The 25,510-nt window shown below is 38.4% G+C and overlaps 2 protein-coding genes and 1 long non-coding RNA gene across 8 annotated transcripts in view; 2 read left to right on the top strand and 1 right to left on the bottom strand.

The window, feature by feature from the left end:
* Nucleotides 1–23,424, bottom strand: smc4 (structural maintenance of chromosomes 4). 4 transcript variants are annotated; one of them, XM_023291592.3, is made up of 24 exons: nt 23,248–23,424; nt 21,661–21,818; nt 20,500–20,690; nt 19,714–19,905; nt 18,513–18,689; nt 16,293–16,457; nt 15,976–16,103; nt 15,605–15,745; nt 14,935–15,085; nt 12,269–12,433; nt 11,909–12,142; nt 11,573–11,758; nt 11,190–11,351; nt 10,738–10,963; nt 10,518–10,594; nt 9,766–9,918; nt 9,463–9,589; nt 8,949–9,138; nt 6,582–6,726; nt 5,018–5,191; nt 4,367–4,549; nt 1,978–2,210; nt 429–612; nt 1–294 (listed from the first exon to the last, which is right to left on the bottom strand). In XM_023291592.3, exons 2-24 carry the CDS (start codon nt 21,806–21,808, stop codon nt 130–132), a joined length of 3,897 nt encoding a protein of 1,298 aa, XP_023147360.2. In that variant the 5' UTR covers nt 21,809–21,818; nt 23,248–23,424; the 3' UTR covers nt 1–129. The 4 variants fall into 4 exon arrangements, with proteins under 4 accessions (XP_023147360.2, XP_054868460.1, XP_035813726.2 ...); XM_055012485.1 differs by lacking the exon at nt 23,248–23,424 and adding an exon at nt 22,233–22,439; XM_035957833.2 differs by lacking the exon at nt 23,248–23,424 and having other exon boundaries at nt 21,661–22,189.
* LOC129349367 (uncharacterized) lies at nt 2,202–3,720 on the top strand. The gene is made up of 2 exons (XR_008602353.1): nt 2,202–2,746; nt 3,515–3,720. It is a non-coding gene; the product is annotated as an uncharacterized LOC129349367 (long non-coding RNA).
* The window catches only part of ift80 (intraflagellar transport 80 homolog (Chlamydomonas)), a 37,243-nt gene continuing 34,295 nt past the window's right edge, over nt 22,563–25,510 (top strand). Inside the window, exons 1-3 of one of the 3 annotated variants that reach the window (XM_055012488.1) lie at nt 22,563–22,581; nt 24,377–24,437; nt 24,716–24,934. In XM_055012488.1, coding sequence (XP_054868463.1) covers nt 24,398–24,437; nt 24,716–24,934 — 259 coding nt within the window. In that variant the 5' untranslated portion in view covers nt 22,563–22,581; nt 24,377–24,397. Of the gene's footprint in view, nt 22,582–23,868; nt 24,241–24,376; nt 24,438–24,715; nt 24,935–25,510 lie in introns of those variants that run through there. The other 2 variants (XM_055012487.1, XM_055012486.1) reach the window with 2 other exon arrangements.

Genomic DNA, 25,510 nt, shown 5'->3' with positions numbered 1-25,510 from the left:
TTTCTTACCAGAAAACATTTATTCGTTCTGAAAATAAGAGTAGCAGCATTTCCTCGTGTAGGACAGGACAAAACATATTTACATGGTGTTAAAAGGAAAGTTGAACAGCAAAAAGATTTATAAAGAAGTTTAAGCAGTGACGGCATCGTACTCCTTAAAGACGATGGTCTTTGGGTTGATTCCCACACTCTTGGTGGTGTTGTGAGTTTTGTAGATGCCGATGAGACGATCGGCGATCTCAAACATGTTGTTCCTCAGAGAGATGATGATGAACTGAGCGTTCTTTGTTTGCTCCTGCACAGAGATAAAGGCAAGGTCAAAAATCATTCCTCTGAAGAGATTTTATTCACAATTTTGCTATAAAAACGTACTTTAAAGTTAAGAATGAGAAATGGTGGTTTCTTCTTGTAACACAGGTTCATACTCACATAAATGTAACAGGCCACAATGGAGACATTCTTGAAATCCAGAGCAGCGTCGATCTCGTCCATGAAGTAGAGGGGTGTGGGTTTATAGTGGTGCAGAGCAAACACCAGAGCCAAGGAGCTGAGCGTCTTCTCTCCTCCTGACAGGTTGAAGATCTTTTTCCAGCTTTTCTTTGGAGGACGAACACTGGAACAACAGAACAGAAAGCAGGTGCTCAAATACAAGGGCAGGATTTCTGTCTGGAACAACACATGATTCAAAGAAATATCAGAAAGCACAAGTTTCATATGTAAGGATGTGGCTGTGTGTCATCTGTCAGCTAAGACTTTAAAGTGGGCTGTGGTCTCCAAATCGACTGGCTGGTCAATTTGCTCCCGTCTGAACAAATTTGTGTGTTACTCTCATGAGGAGAAGTGCTGCATCAACAGCCTTTCAGAATTAATACAACACTTTTAGTGGCGGCAGGAACAGACTACCTGTGAACAGCTCCCACATTTTTACAGCTTGAGACTGCTAAGACTAACTTGTTTAATGTGAAAGAAGTTGGCGGTGAGGCTGAATTTGGTTTAAACACAGTTTCATATCACAACGCAACAACGAACATCTCCAAACAGTAGACTAACTTGTCTCGTTCCTCAAAAGTTCCTGTGTTGGGATCACAAGTTGATATGGTTCTATTTTCAGAAATAAATATAGTCCATGCTTGTCTGCAATGAGTCTTGCTCTCAGGTTCAAATGATTTAATGTGCTGAAAATACCTGCATGTCATGTATATTTGTAATTTATTTGGAACACTAAGGCTAGCAGGTTACATGCAACCAAAATGTGATGATTGATTGTTGAAAATTGTTCCTAATCTAGGTACAATTCAGTTGACCAAGATTTTCTTTGCTTGGCTAGAAACGTGCTTTAAAAAGTATGGAGGTGCTGTGATTTTTATGAACCTTCTACATGTGTTAACTCTCACTGCACCACTCAGTGAGCCACCATGAACAACTAGAACCTACATCTTCTCTGCTCACACTGTTCGGGCCATTACTTGAAACTGAGTGTCATCCACTTTTTGGCAAACAAAAGGGCTGTGGCCTCAGTGTTGACACAAAGGGGAAAAAAAAGCAGAAATTCTTTGTGCAGTTCCAAGCTGAAGCAGCACTTCTGCCTTTCATGGTGATGTAAGCAAAATGTAACTAAATTATACTTTATAGTATAAAGGTCAGATCATTACTAACATTTGTGCTATTTATTTTTCTAACTTGTTTATTTTATTAACGGTATGTAGAATGAGGTTGCCTTAATTGTTACAGTTGGACTTGTGGCTGCTCAGGGTATATATTTCTTAGAATAAAGTACAAAAATATAATTTTATGCAAGTTGGTTTTCTCTGTACTGGAAATGTAGCGTACCATAACCCCAAAAAGAAATAGTAGTATTTTGTTGGAATGAACATTTAAAACTATAAGCGGACAGAACATTTTGTGTAGTGTTAGCTTCCGCAAGAATCAGCAAACTGTGCTTGAAGTCACTTGAGTGAATCTTTTCCTCATCTCCTACCTAAACATGATGCCCTCAGAGAAAGGGTCCAAACTGTCCACCAGCTCCAGCTCTGCATCACCACCCTGTGTAAGCATCTGGTAGTTTTCCTTCAGCTTGTTTGTGATCATGTTGAATCCCGTCATGAACTCATTGAGGCGCTGTTTGCGCATCTCCTCGTAGCCACGTTTGAATTTGTCCCTCTCAGTCGTGATCTCATCCAGCTGGGCCACACGCTGCAGGTACAGCTCCTCCTGAAACACACCAACACATGCAGTCAGTTATTCAAAGTGTGTCTTCAGCACAATTTCTTTTTAATCAATTCAAAACAGAGTTTCTTAATTACTTTTAGGGCTGCAACAACGAATCGATAAAATCGATAATAATCGATTATTAAAAGCGTTGGCAGCGAATTTCATTATCGATTCGCCATGTCGCGGAGCCGTCTACTTCACCTGCAGAGCTTTGTCAATGCTGGCTGACGGAAGTTTTTTTTTTTTTTTTTTTTTTTTTAATAAATAAATCCACCTGTAGAGCGAATTAAACAGAGCGAGGTGGCGGCAAAGCGAACGTAAATTCAGAGTAAATTCAAAGAAACATGACCGACACGGAGAAAACAGTTAGACCGAAATCCTCAAAAGTGTGGCAGCATTTCACGCTTCACAAAACAAAAAACGCGTAACTGCAAGCTTTACAAAAGTAATACGAGATGGAACAGGAGCACCACGATGATGATGCAGCACCTGAAACGGAACATGTCACAGACGAGGACGAAGGAGCTCAACAGCAGGTAAGTCACTACAGTATCCTACGTTTGTTCCGTTTTAAAGTGAGGAAACGTAACGTTAGTCTCTCTGCTAGCTCTCCTGATGCTAGTGTTTGTTTGTTAGCTGATTAATGACAGTGACAGGGCACGAGTGTGTGCGTGCTTGTGCGCGCGCTACTTTTCATTTCACTTTAATCAGCTTAAGCAGGGTTTGAATCTAATTTATAAATTAACGTAACTTGCCCACAATGGCGATAATAATTTAAAGATTGAGCCTCAAGTTAAAATTTTCTGACAAAGTCTGAGTGAAGACACTGGTCTGTGTTGGAGTGAGGCAGGATGAACTGCATTTAGACCGAACAGGGGTTAAAGTAACTTCTTACATCTACTCAATTTATATAATGATATAATGATATATATATATATATATATATATATATATATATATATATATATATATATATATATGTATATATATATATATACACACATACATATATGTATGTATATATATATATATATATATGTATATATATATATATATATATATATATATATATATATACATACATACATACATATGTATATATACACATATGTATATGTATGTGTGTGTGTGTGTGTGTGTGTGTGTGTGTGTGTGTGTGTGCGTCCGTGCTTTGTGTTTTGCTCTTTGAACTACTTACATGCCTTAACCTAATACTGCAAATAAAACAAGATAATTACTGAGTTGTTGTAAATTGTGCTTTAATACATACTCAAACTATACTATCTTTCTCATTTTATCAACAGCAAAAAATGACAGGCTTCATGATGAGAAAGACATCATGTCCACCACAGCAAGCAGCTGTCTTGACTGATCATCATTGACACGAGGCCTCTGTTGATGGTTGAAGACAAAGGCTTCACTACAGTGATCTTATTTACTCTGTGAGTCCAAATCTTCTCTTTCGGAATAAAGCGGCGGAAATTAAAAATGTGTTTTTTTTGTTTTTTTTTTTTAAAAAAAAATCCAATTCATCGATTAATAATAAAAAAAAAAAAAAAAAAAAAAATCGGCCGATTAATCGATTATTAAAATAATCAGTTGCAGCCCTAATTACTTTTCCACCATCCTTTTCATGTTTTAGTTAAAAGGTTTATACTTAAATCACTCTTGGAAATGTACCTCTTTCTGTTGTTTTTTTTTTTTTTTTGCTGTAATCTAAAGACGTACTGATGCTTCCAGTCAACAAAAAGGATGACCCTTCTGATACAGGAAATAAATAAATATTTGTCACAAACTACAAACACACTGAATGCAACGGTACAGTTTGTTGTCTTATAGTGTGATCATGTACTAAATGTAGTCATAAAACAAAATAATAACTTCTGCATTTTCAAACTCATTCTATTGGCCAAACACATCTGCAGTCGAAGCTAAGTTGTAAAGTCAGACTTGTGAAGGAACCAGACCTTGACAAATGTCACTTTGAACCAGGAAACTCACTTGAATTTGTACATCTGATAGCCTTCAATAAAACTGAATGAGAAATGCAGTAAATGTTGTTTAACTAGAAACATCACATGACTGTTCTTGAGCCCCGTTAATGACAAAATTTAGTAACCTCTGCTAAGGATACATAGCAGGATGTCTGATCATACCTTCTTCTTGTACTCAGCGATGGCCCCGAGGTTGGGCTTCATCTGAGCACACTTGGTCTCCAGCGTGATCATCTTGTTGATAACGATGTTGGGGTCTGAGATTTCCTCAAGTTCAGCTGCAGTAAGTACAGGAAGCTCCTCTGCTGGCTTGTCCTCAATGGTATGAAGGGACAGCTTGGTGGCCTGTAGCATAAAGGCAACAATAATCATTAAAAACATCATCAGTGTGAACTGAACCATGTCCAACTTCCAATAATTCAGTCAATAACTGCTTTCATCTTAGAAATTAAAGAAAACAAAAAGATCTCTCTGAAATCTTACAATGTACTATTAATGGGAAATATTAACATTTCTACTGAATATTTTGCAAAATAAAGTTGCAAATTGTTTCAATAATAGTTAAGCATAACACATCAAACAATCAGAACAGCGCCAAATAAAAGAGACTAAAACTATATTACAAATTACATTTTTTCCCCTTTTACATTGTTTTGCTTTGGGATGAGAAGAACAGCAAAGTGTTACCCCCCACTGGATCATTTTTGGTCAAAGTTTCATGAGTATAGCATTAACAGCAGAACCAACAGCCAGAGTTACAAAAATAAAGCCCAAGTTGTTCTTTAACTCACACACATAACCTTCCTCACCCACCTCTTTCTGCCAGTGTTTGATCTTGTTGTTGTGCTCAGTGATTGTTGTCTCGATCTGCTCGATGCAGAGCCGGACACTCAGGGACTCCTCCTGCAGTGCATGCTCCTGCTGCTGCAGAACCTTTATCTCCTTCAGGACCCCCTGATACTGCTCCTGTACCTCCGGTAGTGCAGCCTGGAGGACAAGAAAATACATTAGTGCTCCTTTCAGAGTTTAACTGAAATTCCTTTACATGGAGGACCATTGTAAAGCATAATCTATCGACTATTTTACAGATTCATCCTATTGATTACATTTCTGCCCTTAAAAAGCGAAATGACCAATTCATTTAAGTTGTTATTTTGACAAACTGTAGGTCAATATTTTAAGGCACAGTATGAAATGAAAACAAAAGTTTACGAATTAAAGTGCAAACTGTAGGTTTAAACTGCAACCCCCAACATGATTCAAATAAATAAAAAAGATTAAAGTTTATTTAGGTCAGAAGAGCAACTCCTAAAGAAAACCGGGTTTCTATCAAACCCTTCAACAAAGACAAAAAGTCTGTTCTGTATATTTAAGAAAGTGCAACCTGGACTGGTGGTGGATTTTATACAAGCATGTAACAGCTAAAGCAACTCCTGTTCCCCTTATTGTGCAATGTTCTCTGATTTTGGTAGAAGCTTCTAATTTGATAAAAAAAAAAAAAAAACATTGCCAAATTCACTGCACAACCATTGTCTTTTACTTGTGCATATGGTGAGTTTGTCAGATGACAACGTGGTGATAAAAATCTGGATTTTAGCAGCAGGAGGTTGTTTAACGTGCCATCTCCATGAGTCATGTTTCATTCACTGCTTGACAGGAGCAGGATAATATGTAAATCAGTACAGTTTTTTTTGGAGGAATTTGGCTGTATTAAATACACTATATGTGAGCACAGAGAGCAGGGAAGCAAACAGTTGCGTCCACGCCAAGTCATGCCTGTACTGTTATGGGCTGCAGTGTACAAACCACCTTTTCATTCTGTGACAATTTGAGGTAGTCCTATAATCTTAACACCTTGTGTCTTTGGAAACTTTCACATTTAACTTCGTTGGATTCTGCTGCCACTGATATTTCTAAACTTGTTCCTAAACAAAACAAAACCAAAAAACCCTGACAGTTAAAAATAATGTACAGGCATTTTTAATTTCAATGTCTTCTTAGATTATGCCGCAGGTCTATTTTATTTAGATGTACTAAAAAAATCATTTGCTTACTTTATTTTTTTTACAGATGCAATGCCCTTGAAACACCTTGGGGAATTGTAAATAGAAGTGGTTTTGATTAAAAATGTTAAAAACCATATTTCAAAAACTGAGTATCTGAATATTGTATTCTTCATTGCATTGTAAAACTTTTATTTTTACATTATAAGATACACAGCCTGAGCTATCAAGATTTCAGGAGGACCACATTTACTGCTATCAAGAATGCCCTCTGGGAGCAGCTTTGGGATGAAATGGTATAAAATATCTTTCTGTGGAAAAAGATACCCAGATAGTAAACAGTCTTAAACATAGAGTGAATATAAAGTGCCAACCTCAGCCTCTTGACAATTTTTCATGACCTCTCCGGCCTCATCTTCCAGTTTCTTCAGTTGTTCTGCGAGTTCTGCCATTGATTTCTCATTTTCCTCCAGCTCGCCCTGCACACGAGCTACACTCTCCTCACACTTCTTTAGGTTGCTAGAGAGGACAACAAAAAGAAACGGACATTAGTCTTGGACAGAGCAGTGGAAACTGATATGCATGACAATAACTACTGATGTCACATTCAGTCTTGTGAACTTCACTGAGTAACTGCTGAAGACCAACTCCCTTGTCTGTATGGCTATGTGGATTCCAGCTCAGTCCATAAACTTTCAACATTGAGATCTAATGAGCAGCTAACCCATACGGTCATCCTGGCTGTACAGGAGGCCGACTGTAATGTGAGCAGCAGCTTCAGTGTTCCATCTGTCTACACAGGATGCATTCAAGCACAGCACAGTGTAGGTCATCCACAATTTGGTGGTACTCAGAGCACAATACACAACCAGTCTAGTTGTATACGTAAAATTATCCAATATAGGCCTGAAGCACAAGAATACGCTTCAGGTTGTGTTAGCATAGCTAACTCAAATAAGGCTTCATCCACACTATTTCCATCCTTAATAAAAATCTGGTAACTCTGAAACAACCATCTTTCTTATTTGTTAGCAAAAAACTAATTTGTAAATTAGTTAGGGCTAGGGTTACAGAGTGCTATTGCCAGGAAAGAACCTATGCTTGGCACAGCACTTGTTCCCAGTATGATAAACTCTAGTCTCTTGTCATTTAATAAAGCTTGCACCATGTTTCAAAGTGGCAAATGTACATTCCAGGTGTTCAACCTGACATATTTTTACGTTTCAGTTGTCAGGCTACTGTATGTGGGTAAAATAGCGATTTGACGCGGCTCATAAATAGTACTTGTTAAACAAGACTAACAGTAATCCCTGCACTGCTGCACTGAGACCGTCAATCACATTAATATAGCATGTCTGTGAAGTCATCCAACACAAACAGAAATACACATCAGTGACAACACTTGTGAGATGCCGCATGCAGACATGTTTTGTGTGCATTTAAGAGTGAACATGGTTAGAAACTTAGTTTAAATTGGAAAATAAAGATGGTTCTAATATTGTGGTTAGACACTGTGCTTCTCAACCGTAACCACAACAGCTTCTAAAGTCCGTAACAGTGGTGGTAGGTTCATCTGTCTAACTAATGGCCTTCTGGCTTTTGGACATGCTTCAGTGTCTCACTTCATAAGCTGCACTGTGTTGTTAATCGGCTGGACAGCTTCTCAAGCCAAACAAACCACACGACATGCAGCCACCAGTGACATTCTGCTACAGCAGACTGCCAGGCCGTTCTGCCTTCATGATCCATCTTAATGGTCCAGATACTGAAGACTAGATGCCTGTTTTAGTTGCCCCTGATAAAATACTGATTCGTTTAAAAAAAAAAAAAAACAAAAAAAAAACAAAGAGGAATTTAGTGAATGTGCATGAAACCTAAAGCTACTTACATGTGTACAGACACAGGTCCTTAACATTAAAAGTATTTGTTTAATGGGTTTGACAAGTCTAACTTTTACTACACCCAGAACTAGCATGATGTGTTGCCCAAAAATGACAGACATGTCTGTAATAGTATCACTGCATGACAAACTCTCTAATATGCCTGTATCAGTGACCAATCATCAAGGAATCAAATAATTATGATAACCAAGTACTGATAAGTACTAGTAAAAACACAAAGGATTAAATAGTCCATGCTAGCCAAAATTAAATGTTTGCTTTTAAACTGATACTGTACAAAAAAAAAAAAAAATTCTGTTCTCCTTAGCACAGGTATGAAGAAACGACAGACTCAGTTTAGACCAAAAATCACCTTTCAGAAATTCAGACATTTCAGCTGAACTGCAGCCTGTATTTACACAGAGTATCTGTAGTATGTGGAGCCACTATATTTTTTCCTGTATTGGTAACATCTGTGGCCACTTGCAATAAAGTTGTAAATTCTAGTTTTTAATCATTTTTTTGTAAAATAAACAATCAAAGAAATTCAACTTCTGCTTTTCCTGTTTTTAAGATTTGTGCCCTTTTAACTGTCACATTGTACAGACACTGCTTGGGGTTCAGAGAGTTAACTTGTTATTAAAATATGTTATTTGTCTTGTGAACAGCTTCACACTAAGAGACAATTTATAAAAATGAAACCAGACACCATACAAATTCAGTTGCCACTTGCTGATCTGATTCTGTGATGACTTCAATGGTTAAAGAAGGCAGAGCAGCGGATCCTTCTGACTTACAGCATGAGTGTGTGAACAAAGCAAATATGTAATTACAGAGCTTAAACTTGCAGTACTTCTTTACCGATCAGCTGTCTTTATTGCCACTTGGGCCTTGGTTATGGTGGAGGAGCACTCGTCTAGCTCCTTGTTGACCTTGTCAAGCTTGTCCTGCTGAGCCTTCAGCTTGTGGCTATTGATGTCCACAATGAGGTTGTGAAGCCTTTTCACCTCATTTTCCACTTTCCCAGCCTTACTGGATGCTGCCTCATAGTCTGATAGAACAAGAGGGGGACAGAGGGACAGGACACAGAGAGAGTAATAAGGCAGAATCACATTTGTGTTGGCCATTCAGGATCTGATGTTATGTAATCAGAGGAATTAAAAATATTTTCATGAATCAAATTCTTACGTGAACACAGACTGCCTTTGACATTTGAACTAAAAAACAATAAATTAACATAAAATTTTGACATGACAAACTTCACACCATTATGTAGCTTTGTTATAAGTCTAGCATGAAAGTAAACAAAAACACATTTAACACTAATATTTCTCTATTTATTATTTTATTTTTACTGGATGAAGAAGGACTTTACCTTTTTTGAAGGCCTCCAGGCTCTTCTCCATCTGTTTCTGTTTGGCCTTGTCTGGGGCAGCTGCCAGCACATTGGCTTCAAGTTCCTTGAGCTGAAGTTTCAAGTGAGTCTCCTGGTCAGCTAGACTCTGAAGGAAGGAAAGAAGGAAAACACCCAGTCACATAAACTTGCAAAGAGCAAAAAGATTTTATCAGCTACAACTGTCAAATTTTATGGTTGCTCATGAATAGCACAGGTTATTATTTTGATTACAAATACACCCAAAAGGGTGAGACAGAAACGCAGTAAATAAAAACGATGTACAGTCATGCTGTTGGCGTATTTCTCCAGGGTGTTCTTCATGTCTCGGAGCTGCGGCCGCAGACGCTGGACATTTTCCTCCAGCTGCAGCTTTCCCTCTTGGCAGCCCTGAAGCACCGACACTTTCTCATTTAGCTTTCTCTCCATGTGGTCGAGCTGTAGAAAACACATAAAAATCATCATGTCTTGTACACTAAACTCTTGCTCTGATAGTTATCTGATAGCAGAGTACATATTCATCCAGCATCATAGCATAATTTGAGTCACTTAACAAACTAGTTTTACAAAAATAAAGCCTAGTATATATTTACAGGAGCTGATAAAAATATTACATTTAATCTGCTTTTTGAATTCTGACATTGCATTGTGGAGTACTTAGACAGAATACCTATATGCTTAATTGTTAATAAATAAGAACTGTTATTAATGTCAATCTGTTCTCATGTTCCAAACAGTTGTGTACCATCTGTTGTGTACCCCACGTTAAACAGTGGGGAAATTATTGAGCATGCAACGTATTATGGCCTTGAAGTATATGTTCTATTGAATCACTGCTGTTGCTGCTTTAATGGCTTTCATATTAATTACACAAACATGCCTTTTGCCAGACGCTAGTTACAGTAAATGCAGCCCTGCCTTGAATACATTTCTATTTTAAATCAAACACATTTAATTTTAAAATGTTTCATATCTATATGTTTCATTTTGGACCATTTTTTCCACCACCAATCTTAATATTTGTATTTCAAACTGACCTCCACCTGGGAAACCTCAGTACCAATTGAAGAGCCCATTCTACCCTTCAATACTCTTCCTCCTCCAGTCATGGTTCCTGTGAAACACACATCACACCACAGGCAGATCAGAAAAACAAGTAAATCAAACTTCAACCAAAGTCTTCACTGAGAGCCATAGTATACGAGCTGGAGAAAAAAAAACAATTGGTCAGCTAGACAGAAAAGGCAGATCACCTACCAGCCATCTCAATTATCTGTCCCTTCAGGGTGACCACTCTCCACCGCTTGTCTTTCTGGAACGCTATCCTTGTGGCTTGCTCCATGTCTTGGGCCACCAGGGTGTCCCTTAAGGCAAAGTAGAAAGCTGGGCGAACACTCTCATCTTTCACTCGCACCATGTCAAAGAGACGAGGACAGTCCTCTGGAGTGCGAATGGAAGCCATGTTCTTCTCCCACACCTTCATCTGTGCCAAGGAAGTGAATAGAAATGAGAAGGAGCAGAAAGATACGGAGGCATGATATATGAATACTCAACAATATCAAAAAGTTTGACCCAGCTATGGAGTAAGGATTAGAGTAAACATGCATGATATTTCACAGTAAGGCAAAAAAAAAAACAAAAGCATTTAGAATACAAAACAATCAGTTTAAAACCTCTTGACTGAGCATTCCAAAAGTAGCTATCTTTACCTTATCAAGTCCGATGAAAGTGGCAACCCCGATGTTCTGTTCTTTGAGGAATGTGACACATTTCTGAGCTGTGTCAATGGTATCCACCACAATGTTGTCCAGAGCACCACAGCTAGAGGAAATGGCCACATCGTACTTCTCATCTATGGCTCCAAGGTCTCCCTGCAAGCATCAGAAATACTTGAACACCCAGCCACTATAGCTTTTTGGATTTCATTTCACATAAAGAATTCTTAAAAGTCAAATAAAACAAACTTGCAAAAATGAAATTGATGTTAATCGACAATGATACGACTCAAACTGGTTTGCAGATCATAGTTAGATGGCCATAAATTAAAGTGCTGCTTTGTAATCCTGATTAATGATGTTATAACAGCTTTTACCAGTCTTCCAAAGATGCCAAAGATTTTGCCACTCCTCTTCTGCTGCATGAGGGCATCCAGAACTTTTCCTCGACTGCGATTAGAGGACAGAGAGCTCTTGGCTTCATCCACCTTTTGCCTTAATTCCCTCACCACTTCCCTCGTCTCATTATCCATCTTCATCAGCTGTTCTAGCTCTCCCTCGTCCTGCAAAGAAAAAGGGGAGTGAATTAAAGCAGAAGTTCCCACAAATGACACCATCGGCTGCGCAGATATACACAAAGAAGAGATGAAAATGAGTTGCAAATATTGACTCATGTAAATGCTCTTTTAAACGACGTTGATCTTTAGATTTACCTTCTTGAGCTCCTGTTGTTTCTGGGGTATTTTGACTTCGAGGTCTTTGATGGTGGTGCGACGATCCCGCAGCGTGTCAGAGGTTGATTGAAGTGTCTGCTTGGCCGTATTAAGCTGTGTCAGAGCTGTGTTGTGGCGGCTAAGGTAGATGTCAAGCTCTGACTGAGCGAGGTCCATACGAGACCGGGTCTCGTTTACAGCTTTACTAAGTTCCATGAGCTCTTTCTCTTTTTTCTGGAGAATACAGGAGGAGGGGTTGGGTTAGAAAACAAAGAGAAAAGGTTTTCTGGAAACAATGCAAGAAATCTACTATCTAAAGTGAAACCGACAGCAAACCAACACAAAGATGCATACACACACCTCTTTATCCTGCTGCAAGCCGCTGGTCTCCTCCTTCAGACTCTCCATCACCTCTTTAAGTTTTTCCTCTTCTTTCACTTTCTGCTTCTCCAGGTCTTCCTTGCGAGCTGTTGCCTCAGAGATGGCCTTCTCGCTGCTAGCTGGTATACCGCGCACTTCCTCCAGCTGAAAGATGAGCCAGACCAGAAAATGTACAAAAACACATGAGATGTGTCAAACTCTGGATTCTAAGGCCTTGTCCACACGTAGCCGGGTATCTCACAAAACGAAGATATTTTTCTACGATTCGGCCTATCATCCACACGAAAACGCAGATTTACGTTATCAAAAACGGTTCTTTTTAAAAACTCCGACCAAAGTGAAGATTTGCGAATTCTCCGTTTTATGCGTCTACATGTGGACATCAGTAACCGGGGTTTTGCATTTCGAAACGTCACCACCTGCGACAAAATATGTCCTTACGTCACACATGCGACCTGTGTTTACATTCGGTAACAGTATGGATGCTCTCACAAGGTTTTGGGCGCTGTTTCTTGTACAGGCGCTTTTTACTTGCTTGTTTTTCCAAGCCCAGATACTGCTCCACATTCAACAACACAGGCGAAGGACGACGTTAAGGACGGTTATTCTCCACCACCTTGCTAGGATTTGGGGAACTACTGCCACCTAAAGGTCCAGCATGCTTATGAATGTGCTTAAAAACGCACTTATGCGGTTAGGTGTGGATGAAGTTTTTTTCTAAAAACGAGGTGGTGTGTACGTAAGTTTTTTTCTAGACGGAGGAGGCAGGATATTCGGTTTTACAAAAACCCTGCTACGGGTGGACAAGGCCTTAGCAACTATGGCTACGTGTATTTAGGTTCAAATTGAGACAGAATTCATTAATTCGCTCTCCCAGCAACCATGCATGATTGGATGATAATGTAAAGAGATCAGTGAAAGCTCTGGGAGACGAGGTGTTAAAGGTGTAAAATAAGTCTTTTGCCAATGACAGTTACAAAAAGCTGTGCTACACATTCAGGAGCAGGCCAAAACACACAACTGTAATCAACTATAAACATGCATTTAGAACTGAGCAAGCCCTGGTTAAGACTGGCACAACAATCTGCCGCTTGGCAGGGCTGAAACAAGTCAAGGAGTGGTGTGTGTGTGTATATAGTCTATGTTTTGTAGGGTTAACTGCGGGTGAAATGTGAATGTGGCTGCTGGGAGTGTTACACAAGCCAGGCCATAGTTGACTACCACACAGCAGAACACTGCTCCCCAGAGGTCTGCCTGCCTCTGCCCAGCTCCCCCTCTGACCAAGATGTTTCCAGAGCACAGCTATTGTAGGTGGAGCAGATAGGGTTTTAGAGCAGAGAGGGAAAAGCGAAGATATACCTATAGTTTACAAGAGAACTCTAGGTTTGTGTAAAAAAAAAAAAGTAAGTGTGCAATGTACAGCAACATTAGTATAAGAGTCAGGAAGACCATTAATAGTGAAACAGAGCACATGCACATCATCAACTTGGGTGTTACTTCACAGCCCCCTAGTGGCTATTTTAGGGCAGACAGCTGTTAATGCCATGAAACGTGATTTACAATTTTATATATAGTTTTTATTTTTGCTGTGGATGTCAGCCCATTTAGAAGATAACAATTTATCTTCACCCAAAGTAAGTGATACACAAAAAATGAAGGCAAGACCTTGACACACCCAACCTAATTTTTCAGTCACACAGGGTTTAATAGCTAAAACTAGTCAGCAGCAATATTCATAAGCTTTTTAAGAAATTGTACGAAATTTTGCTGTGTGTAGCAATTGCTATAAGGTATAATTACATCAGTTACATTACTTGTCAACAACAACTCCTCCAGCAGCCAGGATTTTTGCTTGAAAAAAAAAACTTATGGTTAATATATAATATATACATATTTTTCTACATACATCGTTGTCTTTAAAACCTATAAAATGCTTAATGTTCACAAAAACGCAAAACAAAAAAAACGGCAGCAGACTAGGATCATTTGAAATATCCTTAGAAATTTGTGATTGTCAGATTCAGTGGAAAATAAGTCCTATAATTAACCAAAAATTAAAGATAGACAGCATAAAATGAAACATAGTAAAATAAACAAACAAAAAACACTACTGACAGCTGTAAAACATGAGTCCCTTAAGTGATGGATGCTTTGAGGTGAAAAAACTAAAGTGATCCTCATAAATTTGAGTGCAAATAAACATATCTGAAACAGAACTTCAAATGAAATTTCTGCAATTAATTTATCACATAGAAGCAATTCGCTCTAAAGCCTTGGCAAATTTCCTTTTCTACAGGCTCTGAAACAGCAGCTTGTGTTTTCAATAAGCAACAGAAAGTGTATTTTTAGAGCCCATATTTCTTTCTTGGCCACAGCACAACACAAACAGAGTAACACGGAGGGTAATGCCACTAGTGCAATATTGTATTTGTGAATGGATATGTATTGTAACTTCATTAAATGACCAAAAATTGTGCTCTCCTGACCAATCATGTGATTGTGTGCCTCTGAACTCTGACAATGCCCACAATGATAATGTCAGTGTAACACAGTCTAACTACTGCAGAGTAGAAAACAGCAGTACTAAGTAAAATCAAGTCATTGAACACTGTGTAATAATGGAAGCAATTTAAAGGTCAACACACCTTTTCTTTGTCCTTTTCCAGCTGCTTCTGCAATTTCTTGTTCTTGCTCTTGGAGTGTTTAATCTTCTCACGCGCTTCAACATCCTGCAGATCCAGCTGGGTGAACTTCTCCTTCTGGGTCTCAATGTACTTGTTGAGCTTATTTTGTTTCCTGGTGGAGGAACAGCATTGTTACGAGGCACATTCAAGCTAATCATGGAAGAATCTACCGAAATATTAAATACACTATGGTAATCCGAAAATATACAAAACAATATATAAATAAATAAAGAATAACAGACTCGTTTTCGATAACACAGCAAGTTCTTCATATTAAAGCTCATCCAGTTTCAGGTTTCTACACATCATTTTTGAAAGATGTTTTGTCAGCTTTAAAAATTATTTAAAAAGAAAAAAATAATTACGAATTGTTGGCATCTAATACAATGGGAAGTTTATACATTTTGTTATGTAAAAACCAACAACATTTTTGCAACAGCTTATGTAAAAATATACTAATTACTTTGGTTATTTCTGCAAATTTCCAGACCTGAAACTGGAACAACAAAGTTAAGCAAGACAACAACCATAAAATTATATGATAGGCAGAAAAGTCAGTAACATTCAAGCATGGTATACTGGTTAAAAGCAGGAAAGAAGTGGAATAATACTTAGTTTTTAAATGCCTTACTTTTCCACATTTTTGAGCTCCTGGTTCATTTTCTCCATCTCCTGCGAAATCTTTGCATTTTTCTCAGTGAGTTCCTTGGTATCATCCAGGATCTTTTGCTTTTCCTGGTCTTTATCCACCACACGTTTCTGCAGATCATGACTAATGGCAGAGAGATATCAAGAAAAAAAAAAAGAAACAGAAAAATTTAAAATTTACACTTCAAACAAAGGACTATAAGGTTGGACAGCAGAGAAACATTCCATTGTGCTCTTGCGAAAGTTTAAAAATTGAATTTTTTTTTCTTATCTATGCCACTGTTAGGTCTACATTTTTGTTTTTATTGTTTAAATTTTCATGAACAGAACACAGAGATGATACTGTGTACTCACACATAGTACTGGTACAGCTGGCTCTTATGTTTGAAGATGTCATTCTCTAGAGTGAGGAACTCCACAGCTTTGTTCTTTTCTCCCTCTAGAGCATTCTTCTCCCTTTCCACTAGCTTCACTCGGTTTAGCTGTGACAGTGAAAATATTGCAGTGGTTAATATCAGGTGGCAAAGCTCACGGTTTCCTACATTGAACAGTTACAATAAAGTAATAGTAATAAAATTAAAAAAAAAAAAAATTAACATAGCAAGTCAGGACAGAGAAAGAAAAGTTGGAAAGCTAAACAGTATGAGCAGATAGTGTCTGAGTATTGTCACCTTCTCTCCTCTCTGCTCATTGAGTATCTCAATGCGGCGAGCCAAAGTTTGGATCGGCTCCTTGAGACGGCAAGAGCCAATAATGTCCTCCAGGTACTCCAGCATGCCCTCATCATGCTCTGTCTGTCCTTTAGGCTTCATCATGGCAATCTGCTCCACCTCACCCTGGGTACAATGCAGAACAACACATTGGCAAAGACATGCATGCATTAACTCACCAAAAGCAGAGATAAAAGTTATAGTAGGACAGAAACTGCTAGAAATGGTAATACAAAAATGTAAAAAAAAATAATATATTTTTTAAAAAGTCCACAGGTTTCAACTATTAAGATATGTAGCAAACTGAAGGCATAGCTCTAAACTTCAAAGAGTACTAGTCTATTGCACACACACACACACACACACACACACACACACACACACACACACACACACACACACACAACTTCAGATACACACTATCCTAAAGTTGTGTACTAAACATTAATTTATATAACTTTATACTGAGAACAGATTTTCCCACTCAGAGAAACTAAGAGCAAAAAAAATAAATTGGAATCAAAATTATCGAACTACTCATTAAAAAGTAGATATGATACAGTCTGTTAAAACACATACATTATCTAGTCACATATGTTAAAACTGTTCCGGAACACCGAAAAATATCTGTGCTAAAATAAAATAGCATCACCTCCCCACCTCCCCCATAAAAATCCCTACCCAACAAAAATATGTGCTAAAATTCTAATTATTTCATTTAAAGTGATTTAAATACAAACACTGTTGATTCCATGCAAATGTTGACTTCTTGTAATTACATTGCAGTTGATTTTCTAAATACTACTTGGCATCAAGTTAGGAACAACTCTCCAGCGTAATTATATTTGTCTGAACATATGTTCATTTTTATTTATTTATTTTAAAGAGGCTTGCTAGGAATAACAATATTGGTAGTTATGAAATTTCAAGTTAAACAACTTAAATGCCGTTATGATAAAAACAAACTAAGTTTCAAATTAGATTCCATTCATGTGTAGGGAAAAGAGTGCACCCCATGTATTACTTTTATGCATGAAAAAAAGAAGAAGCCAGTAAAGGAAGGGAGGGGGAGAAAAAAAATCCCACGTCATCCTCTGCTCTGACCAGTGCACAAAATAGACAGCTTCCCCTTTGCCAGAGGCCTGGAAAAGTGACCTTGGAGAACAAGCCCAAGTCTCTTCCCATAGTCATGCAGCCATGTCATGGACAGAAACATCCAAGGAGAGTGAAAATGGACATGCCCACACACTAACATAAAAACATCAAGCAGGGCAGATCTAAGTGCTCAACTGAAAGTACAACATTTTTAAAATAATAATAAAAAATAAATACATTTAAAAAACTGGAACAACAATGATTTAATCAGCCATGTTGCTCTGTTCTGACGCAAGTCATCATCCAATATGCCTTGACTTAATCTGTAGTAATGGGTAGGTCACACATAATAAGATGGGGTAGGAGTGTAACTAGTGAGCTGGTCCAGACTCAGGAAAACACAATGCTGAAGCAAAAAGTCTTTTAAAAAAAGATCTGAGAATATTAAAAAATGATTTTAAAATATTCAGGAATGCATTAAATTCACAGTGAAAGCAAAAAAATATTTAACTAATATTAAACTCATGGCAATGGAGGATGTTTGATCCCGCCACACTGAAGCAGCACTGCTAATATTGGGGTTGGGTTCTATTCTTACACGCCAATATTTACGTGCTGCTAAAGCGTGGCAGGTAGATGGGAAAGGGAGGGGAAGGGAGGTCCAACCTGTCCCCACTGGTGGGTGAACTTCAGCAAAGACAACCTCCACAACAAAATGTAAGTGAACTGCTCAGCTACAGCCACTCACATGCAGATCCAGTAAATTTGCATCTTTTCCTTAAAATTCTAAAGCAGCAAATAATGGTTCGCACCTTTTCCACATTGTTTCAAACCATGATGCGCTGCTATAGCAGTCTAAGGGCTAGCAGAGGGCACATCCTCTCCTTTGCAATTCCAGTGCAACAGGTTATTCCCACAGACAGGCATGGTTTAAAAGTAAATATGAAACATTTGACTCAAAGAGGACTGGGGAATGGGCAAAGAGCTAAGAGCAGGAAATCTCTAACAGAATGGGATGGTCACAGCAGGGATAAAAAAGCAGAGTTAGAAGTGGAAAAGGAGATTACATAAAAAATTTACAATTACCTGTAAGATCAGAAATCTGTTGTGGTCCAGGTCAATACCATGACTTCGGAGTAAAGCCCCCACTTCTTTGAATGTGGCTTTCTTGCCATTGATATAGTAGGCTGAGGAATTGTCTTTGTTGGCAGTCCTGGAAACATAGAACTTGCTGTTGGGGATGACTTCGTAGTCATCTCCTTCCTGGCTCAGAGAGGTGGGGGGAGGGGGAGGGGCAGAAGAAACAGCAGCTCAGAACAGCACATTTCAGAAGAGATTCAAACAGCCCTACACATCACATTATAACACTTAATCCACTGAGAGTGGTTAGAGAAAAACACACCACATTAAAAACAGTTAAGTAAAAGGCTTGTTTAAAAAGCACACAACAGATCTAGGTCTGCCAAAGGAACAAGTACATAAACCCTATGCATACTGAAGTGTAATCTGCCACAGTTACAGAATTTAAGAAACATGTCAGATAAAAATGATGACATTTTAAAACAATGCAAAAAAATGATTTAGGCTGTACATTTATGAATTTTAAAGTATGTCTCATTACTGAAGTCGTGTACACCACCTCTGATTTTTTTTTCACTTCAGAAGTTTAAGAAATGGGGCCTGTAAAGCTGTCAGAGTACACATAATGTTGCCATTAGTTTAACAACTTGATTTAAATTGACTTTGAACTAATGGAGCAAACAGAAAGGCTGAGATATATTTAACAGTGGTCAAAGCAAAAGTTACTCACACCCCATGTGGCAGATCAGAAATAGAATCATGTTTAATTCTTTAGACTACAGCTGAGTCAGTTTTCAAAGTAATTTGTCATTTATTGCAACAGAGTGAATTTGTATCATATTACAAACACCAATTTTCTTAACTTTTAACAGCAAAGTCAAATGAATGTAGACTACTCATTAAATGGCACATTTAAAAAATAGTTAAAAATGGAGGGATCAGTTCTAGCACAATATGAATCGACTATGGCATATGTGGGTGTAAGTTGTAACTTTCATGACTGATTTGAGTCTGCATTTAGTCGCTGATGTGGTAACTGTGCAGCAATATTATCTCATGGGGACTGAAGAAAAAAATTATTTAAAATTCAAGAAACATTTCTCTTCACAATAAAGTATTTCTGATCACCTTTTTTCAATTTAGATTGCATATTTCTTGATTTAGAGGGAGTGTAGTGTGTCTGTGTGACAGATATACACATACATACCTTATCAATAATCTTTTGAAAATGCACCTCCACGGTACAGCTTTGCACATCTTTGTGTTTATCAGAGCTGTGAATCAGCACTGAGAGCTTTTTCGATCTGATCTTTTGAGCTCTGTATCCAAACACAAAGAGCATTGAATCTATCACATTGGACTTCCCACTTCCATTTGGACCAATGATGCAGGAAAAGCGCTGAGGGAAGGGGGAAGAGAGAAAATTTAAAAAAAATAAAAATATATATATATAAATCAAACATATAAAAATATACACCACTTGTATACAAATACTGCAAATGTATTAACTTTAAAAGTATTTCATTACAGCATAGTAGGATTGCAACAGTGAATGAATTCCATATGGGTGTAGTTAAGATTTATTTTTATACATATATATTTGCAGAGCAAGAAGGGGAGCAGGAAAAGGTGAAAAGACAAAGTTTAAAGAAAGTCATAATTTAAGGAAAAAGTGAGCACACCACTAGATCACTACCCCTTATAAAATACACTCACTAAATCAAAATGGAGGAGTGTGACTTTTTCCACTTAGATTTTTTCCCCAAAAAATCAATAAATATTATACCATAGCATCATTAACAATTTTGTACAGTTTTGTGACTTCCACTACATAAGGCAAGATGCATGCAGTTTCAGAATCTGAAATTAAAGACTAAATTAAAAAAAAAATTAAGCTACACCACAAGTGATGGGAAATCTGTGATCTCAACACCACACATTAACAAAGTATTTCCCAGGCAGGGATTACATTTGTAAGCATGTTTGGTCGTACCTTGTGAAAAGGCCCCAGAATCTCCTCGCCTGCGTACGATTTAAAGTTGCGATTAACTAAATGTGTTATCATCAGGCGAGGAGCGCCCGGTTCATTGGTCATTGCTGGGGGCGGGGGTGGAGGGATGCTACCGAGAATCTGCTCCAAACTTCGATTATCAACCGCCTCGGCAGCTTCCCCGTGAGACGGATCTGTGACACACACAAAAAGTCCAACTTTTTATTCCTCTGTGCGAGTCGTTTCAGGTGGGGGACAGTAGTGCGTGGGGGAGGGGTAAAGGAGCACAAAAACAAACAAACAAAACACAGGCAGCAAGTTACAACAGCAGTCAAACAACGACTCCCGAGAAAGTTGACAGGCGTTATTTTTCTTTGTTCTGAAAACAAGAGCCAACGCTAAAAAACAGAAAGAGACCGTGGCCGCTTATAAACGAGCCCACATTATGATACAAACGCTCTCCACGAGAAGCGTTGATACGCGAAAGTAGATGCGCCACATTCATTTCGTCGATGATAAATAACTAAAGTGCAAATTTCGATCATCAACGTCACGTTTTCACTCATGCTCAACTGTGGCCAAAACACAGACAGAGAAAATCTTGTTTTGTGATAATAAAGTATAACGTAAAAAACGATAATGTTGCCATCACACCAAGCCACAACGACCTGTCCAAAATCTATTGTGCTCACATAAGCATAAACAAGCAAACGAGTCGGTTGTTTGTAAATTAAATTCCTACAGCCAGACGTCCAGTGAAGCATTTCAACTGATTCTAACGAATACAATCATCACCCACTGCCTATGTACATCTTAAGCTTCGCATACAAATTATTTTATATCAAGTTATAAGAATTAAGTAAAACGCCGTTTTGATTTACAACACAAAACACTTCATTATTCGAAATAAATTACCTCGTTTGCTGAAGAGATCCGAGGGGAAAGTGCATTCGACGATATCAAAATCATCTCAAAAATCATATTATTGACTGGCACTTTAGAAAAAAATATATCAGCCATTCTAAGTACGTATTGAGATTTCAGCAAGAAAAAAAGCTTTACAGCTGTGCCAGTTGGCCACTACCAATACAGCAGTACACGCAAAGCCATTGACTGAACAACTTATTTAGATTCACAGACACCAAAACACCCTTTGTTACTTGCCAGTTGTCGGCGGTGCCTCCTCTTGGCCATTGGAGTTGGTTTCTTGAGGGGGTACATCCAGCTCGTCTTCGGAGTCATCCCGAGGCTGCGACCCTTTCCCTCTTGGCTTGGCGGAGGCAGCTGAGCTCTTTGCAGTTTTAGATGGCATAATTTGAAATCTGAAGGGGTCATTGGTTAAAAAAGGAATATCCATAAGTGGTTTTTGTGCTTGTCAATCTCTCAACTCCACTTTTAGTCGGTCACACGCAGCAACTCTGTCAAGCTTTCATCATTACCACAATCACAGCTCACTGCCACCCTTTATACTGCTAATCGGTATATGTTCCCATGTGGTTATATAGTTGTAACAACAGCAGATGCGTTATAACACGACTTGCAGTGCATGAGTCTGTGACATGAACAACGTGAGTTATTAAAGAAGAGTCGGCCTGAAAACGTTAGATGAGATGGCAGCGATCCGGCTGCTAATCTGCGTGATGATGGTAGAGAACCTGATACTAATTTAGCACTAAACCCAAATAACCGTAAAAATTAATGTACGCATCCTGTGACAGATACATTTTTGTGACCACCTGCATCCAAAGTAGGCGTTCGATTTAACGCTTCACAAAGTTGGACGACTCAAAACGTTTGCAGTGTTGAGAAAACAGGACAATAAGCTTAACGTCACGTCAACTGAAAAAAACACAATCCAGTTAGTATGCAAATAGCTTAATTCGCTCCCCATAGGTCTAAGCCTAGCCCATGTTACACGAGCACTATAGTGAATAAACGCAGCTAAACAGGCTATAGTTAGTGGTAAAGACGCAACGTACTAAATCGATCGAGGTCTCAAACTGACACTAATATTAACTTTCATCCCCGCAACTTTTCTGTTGGGGGCGGAGGTGTAGACGGGCAGCCTGACTCGCTGGGTAATTGGTAAGCGCATTCAAAAATCCAATGGAACTTAACAGTAACATTAAACTAACTTGAGAAATACAGGATCGTTTGCCAAATAAGCAACTTGGCAATGCTACCTTGGTCACCGGATTAAAAAAAAAACACAACTTTGCCACGCTATTTTTCCCTTGCTAATGTTACCGTTAAGTTAGCCGCTGTCGCTAACCATCTAATGTCAAATATCCCAGCAGAGCTAGCATAAATGCTAACTTAGACTAGTTGCGAATCTGTAACATTAAACGTAGCACTGTAGGGTTAACTGTACTTAAAACTAACGTTGGTGACATTCTTGAATGGTGGGAGCGCCTAACGTCGGCTAAGACTATAGTACTTGAACAACGATATTATAGCTAAAAGTTTAGCAACCATCTACAACATGAACATTAGCTTGGATAATCGGAAAAGTTTCACGTTACTGTTTGGACTGTGTCTACACATTTGTGTGAAATGTAATAAAAGGCGAAAAGGTCTCATTTAAACTACGCAGTCTGTGTTACGCTAGGGTGTTCGTTTTCCGTCGTAGGTAACGTTAAAACTGAAATTAACGTGTCGTTAATGCATTAGTCTGGTTTGGAAGTAACATTACGCACTGCAGCAAATAGACCGAACCCAGTCATTACTCTCCGCTAAAATGTCTCTATGTACCTTCCACAGCAGCGCACGGTCTGTTAAGAATCTTCCTTTCTGACCCAAATCGCAATTTCGAAAAAAAGTATTCGTCAATCCAAAATTCGGCGAATAAAATCCACAAAATTCAGCCCCGTGTCATTCCGAGTCGCTCTTCTGCTTGAAAACTCTATCTTGTAAATGGCGCCTAAACTGTGCTGTCGAACCAAATTCGTTACAAACTGACGCAAGGCACCATGGAACGTTCAAAGGGCAAGGGAAAAAAACACGAAATTCAAAAAAGGGGACGAAGCCAACTCCGCCTCACTCCAAACAGACGATATAAGACAGAAATCCTTTGAAGAAAAAACGAACATCGCCACGATGCTTTTTTCTTAACGGCGTTTTATATTATTTAAGATTATTGTCAGTTTCAAAGCCTAATGTTGTTTCTACGTGTTCAAACAGTTGCTTGGATACAGTAAAACGGAGTCCCGCCCCGAGGAATAGTTTTATATTTCAGGAAACATTGTTCGGTGGATCAGTGATTAATGTTAGTGTACCTTGGTTTTTAACGAGTCATATTAAATACATTTATTTAACAGATATAATTTGTACTTCTAAATATTTCGAAATATCCGTTGTCAGGGAGGCGAGATCTGCAGTTCTCGCGATAACTCATTTTTCAAGCTCTATGACCCAGATTAAATGGCTACCAAAAGTTAGCATTTATACATTTGGGAAATTTTCATGATTGGTGATGGATAGAGTTGCTCTGTACTGTACTAACTGTTCCTACTGAAGTAAATGACACGCATGCACTGCCGGCTGCCCCACAGTAACGACAGAAGGATGTCCATTTTAATCAGAAAACCAAGTTAACGTTAGCATTGAAGTCACAGGCAAGACTCGGAGACGTCTGAGGATTCACGTTAGCAACAGTGGCAGGTACCGTAGCAACTGCGGACGCTTGTTTCCTTCACCGTTTCAGCTACCAGAGCATGCCGACAGCTGCTTCGCCTGATTTGCAGGGTACGGTTTATAGTATCATGGTTCTAGTTTTCTATGCTGTTTCCTTTTCGTGTTGGTTTGGCACTACTGTTAAACGTAGAGCTTTAATTTTAGAGTTAAGTTACTGTCACTAACTCACAATTTGTTGTTTGTTTAGGGACCAACAGAGCAAGAGACCATGAGACTGAAAACAACTCTGCTAAAGGAACCCAAACATATCCTTTTTATGGTGTCGTTACCTCTCCTGCTTTGCATTTGTGTTTCTGTGCATCTCACATATATTGTGTGATCTGTTGTTATTATTATTATAGATTGTCTTCACTAGAAGTAGTAATAGAATGGAGAAAATGAGTGTTTTCCAATTGCCTGGTTTGACCAAAGCTGTACTAAATCTAGAAGCTGTCCCCATTATTGCAGAGGCTGCACTACATTTCTTTCAGTTAGCTAAATTACTATTAATTCACCTTTAATATTTTCCTTAACAGCAGATCACATAAAGAACTTGTGAGTTGTGTTGGCTGGACCACAGCAGATGAGCTGTACTCGTGCAGTGAGGATCATCAGATCCTCAAGTGGAACTTGCTGACCAGTGAGACCAGTCTGGTTGTCAAATTGCAGGAGGACATTTATCCCATTGATCTACACTGGTTCCCTAAAACTGTTAGTGGCAAGAAACAGACCCAGGCGGAGATCTTTGTCCTTACCAGCACTGATGGTAAGTCTATATATTCTCTAAAATCTGGCTAAAGGACTTAATGTCTGAGTGCACTCATAACATCACTGGCAATTTTGTTATACAAGTTTTTCACTCAGTGAACTGCTATGTGAGAAGGATAAGTGATTGCTTTCAGTCATTCCTATGCAAAGGAATTGAATTAGTTAAACAAATTGTCATATGCTAACTGAACTAACTGAACATAATATCTGGCAGGATAATTTTCACTCAGGTCTGTATCTGGTGTTTTTTTATTTCTCAGTTTTTGCAAACTGTTGAGGATGAGAGCATCTTAGTTATTTGTGTGAGGCCACAAATCAGTAGTCACTATTTTTTTTGTAATGGAAATCATCTCTAACAGTTTGATCCTTGTGTGCTAAAACTAATCATACAAACAAAATAATTATTGTGAGAAAGACATGTTAAGTTTTACAATTTAAGGAATTTTAGTTTCACATGAGAGAGTGAGTCCATCTGTGCTCTTGTTGCGGTTGTTTAATTTTAAATCACCACGGCAGGATTTTTTATTTCGTATCTGTAGATGTGTTATGCTAAACTTGATGACATGATCTGTGT

This window comes from Amphiprion ocellaris, chromosome 7 (genome assembly GCF_022539595.1).
Source record: "Amphiprion ocellaris isolate individual 3 ecotype Okinawa chromosome 7, ASM2253959v1, whole genome shotgun sequence".
In the NCBI taxonomy this organism is placed as follows: Eukaryota; Metazoa; Chordata; class Actinopteri; family Pomacentridae; genus Amphiprion; species Amphiprion ocellaris.
This window is presented reverse-complemented; position numbering and strand designations above follow the sequence as displayed.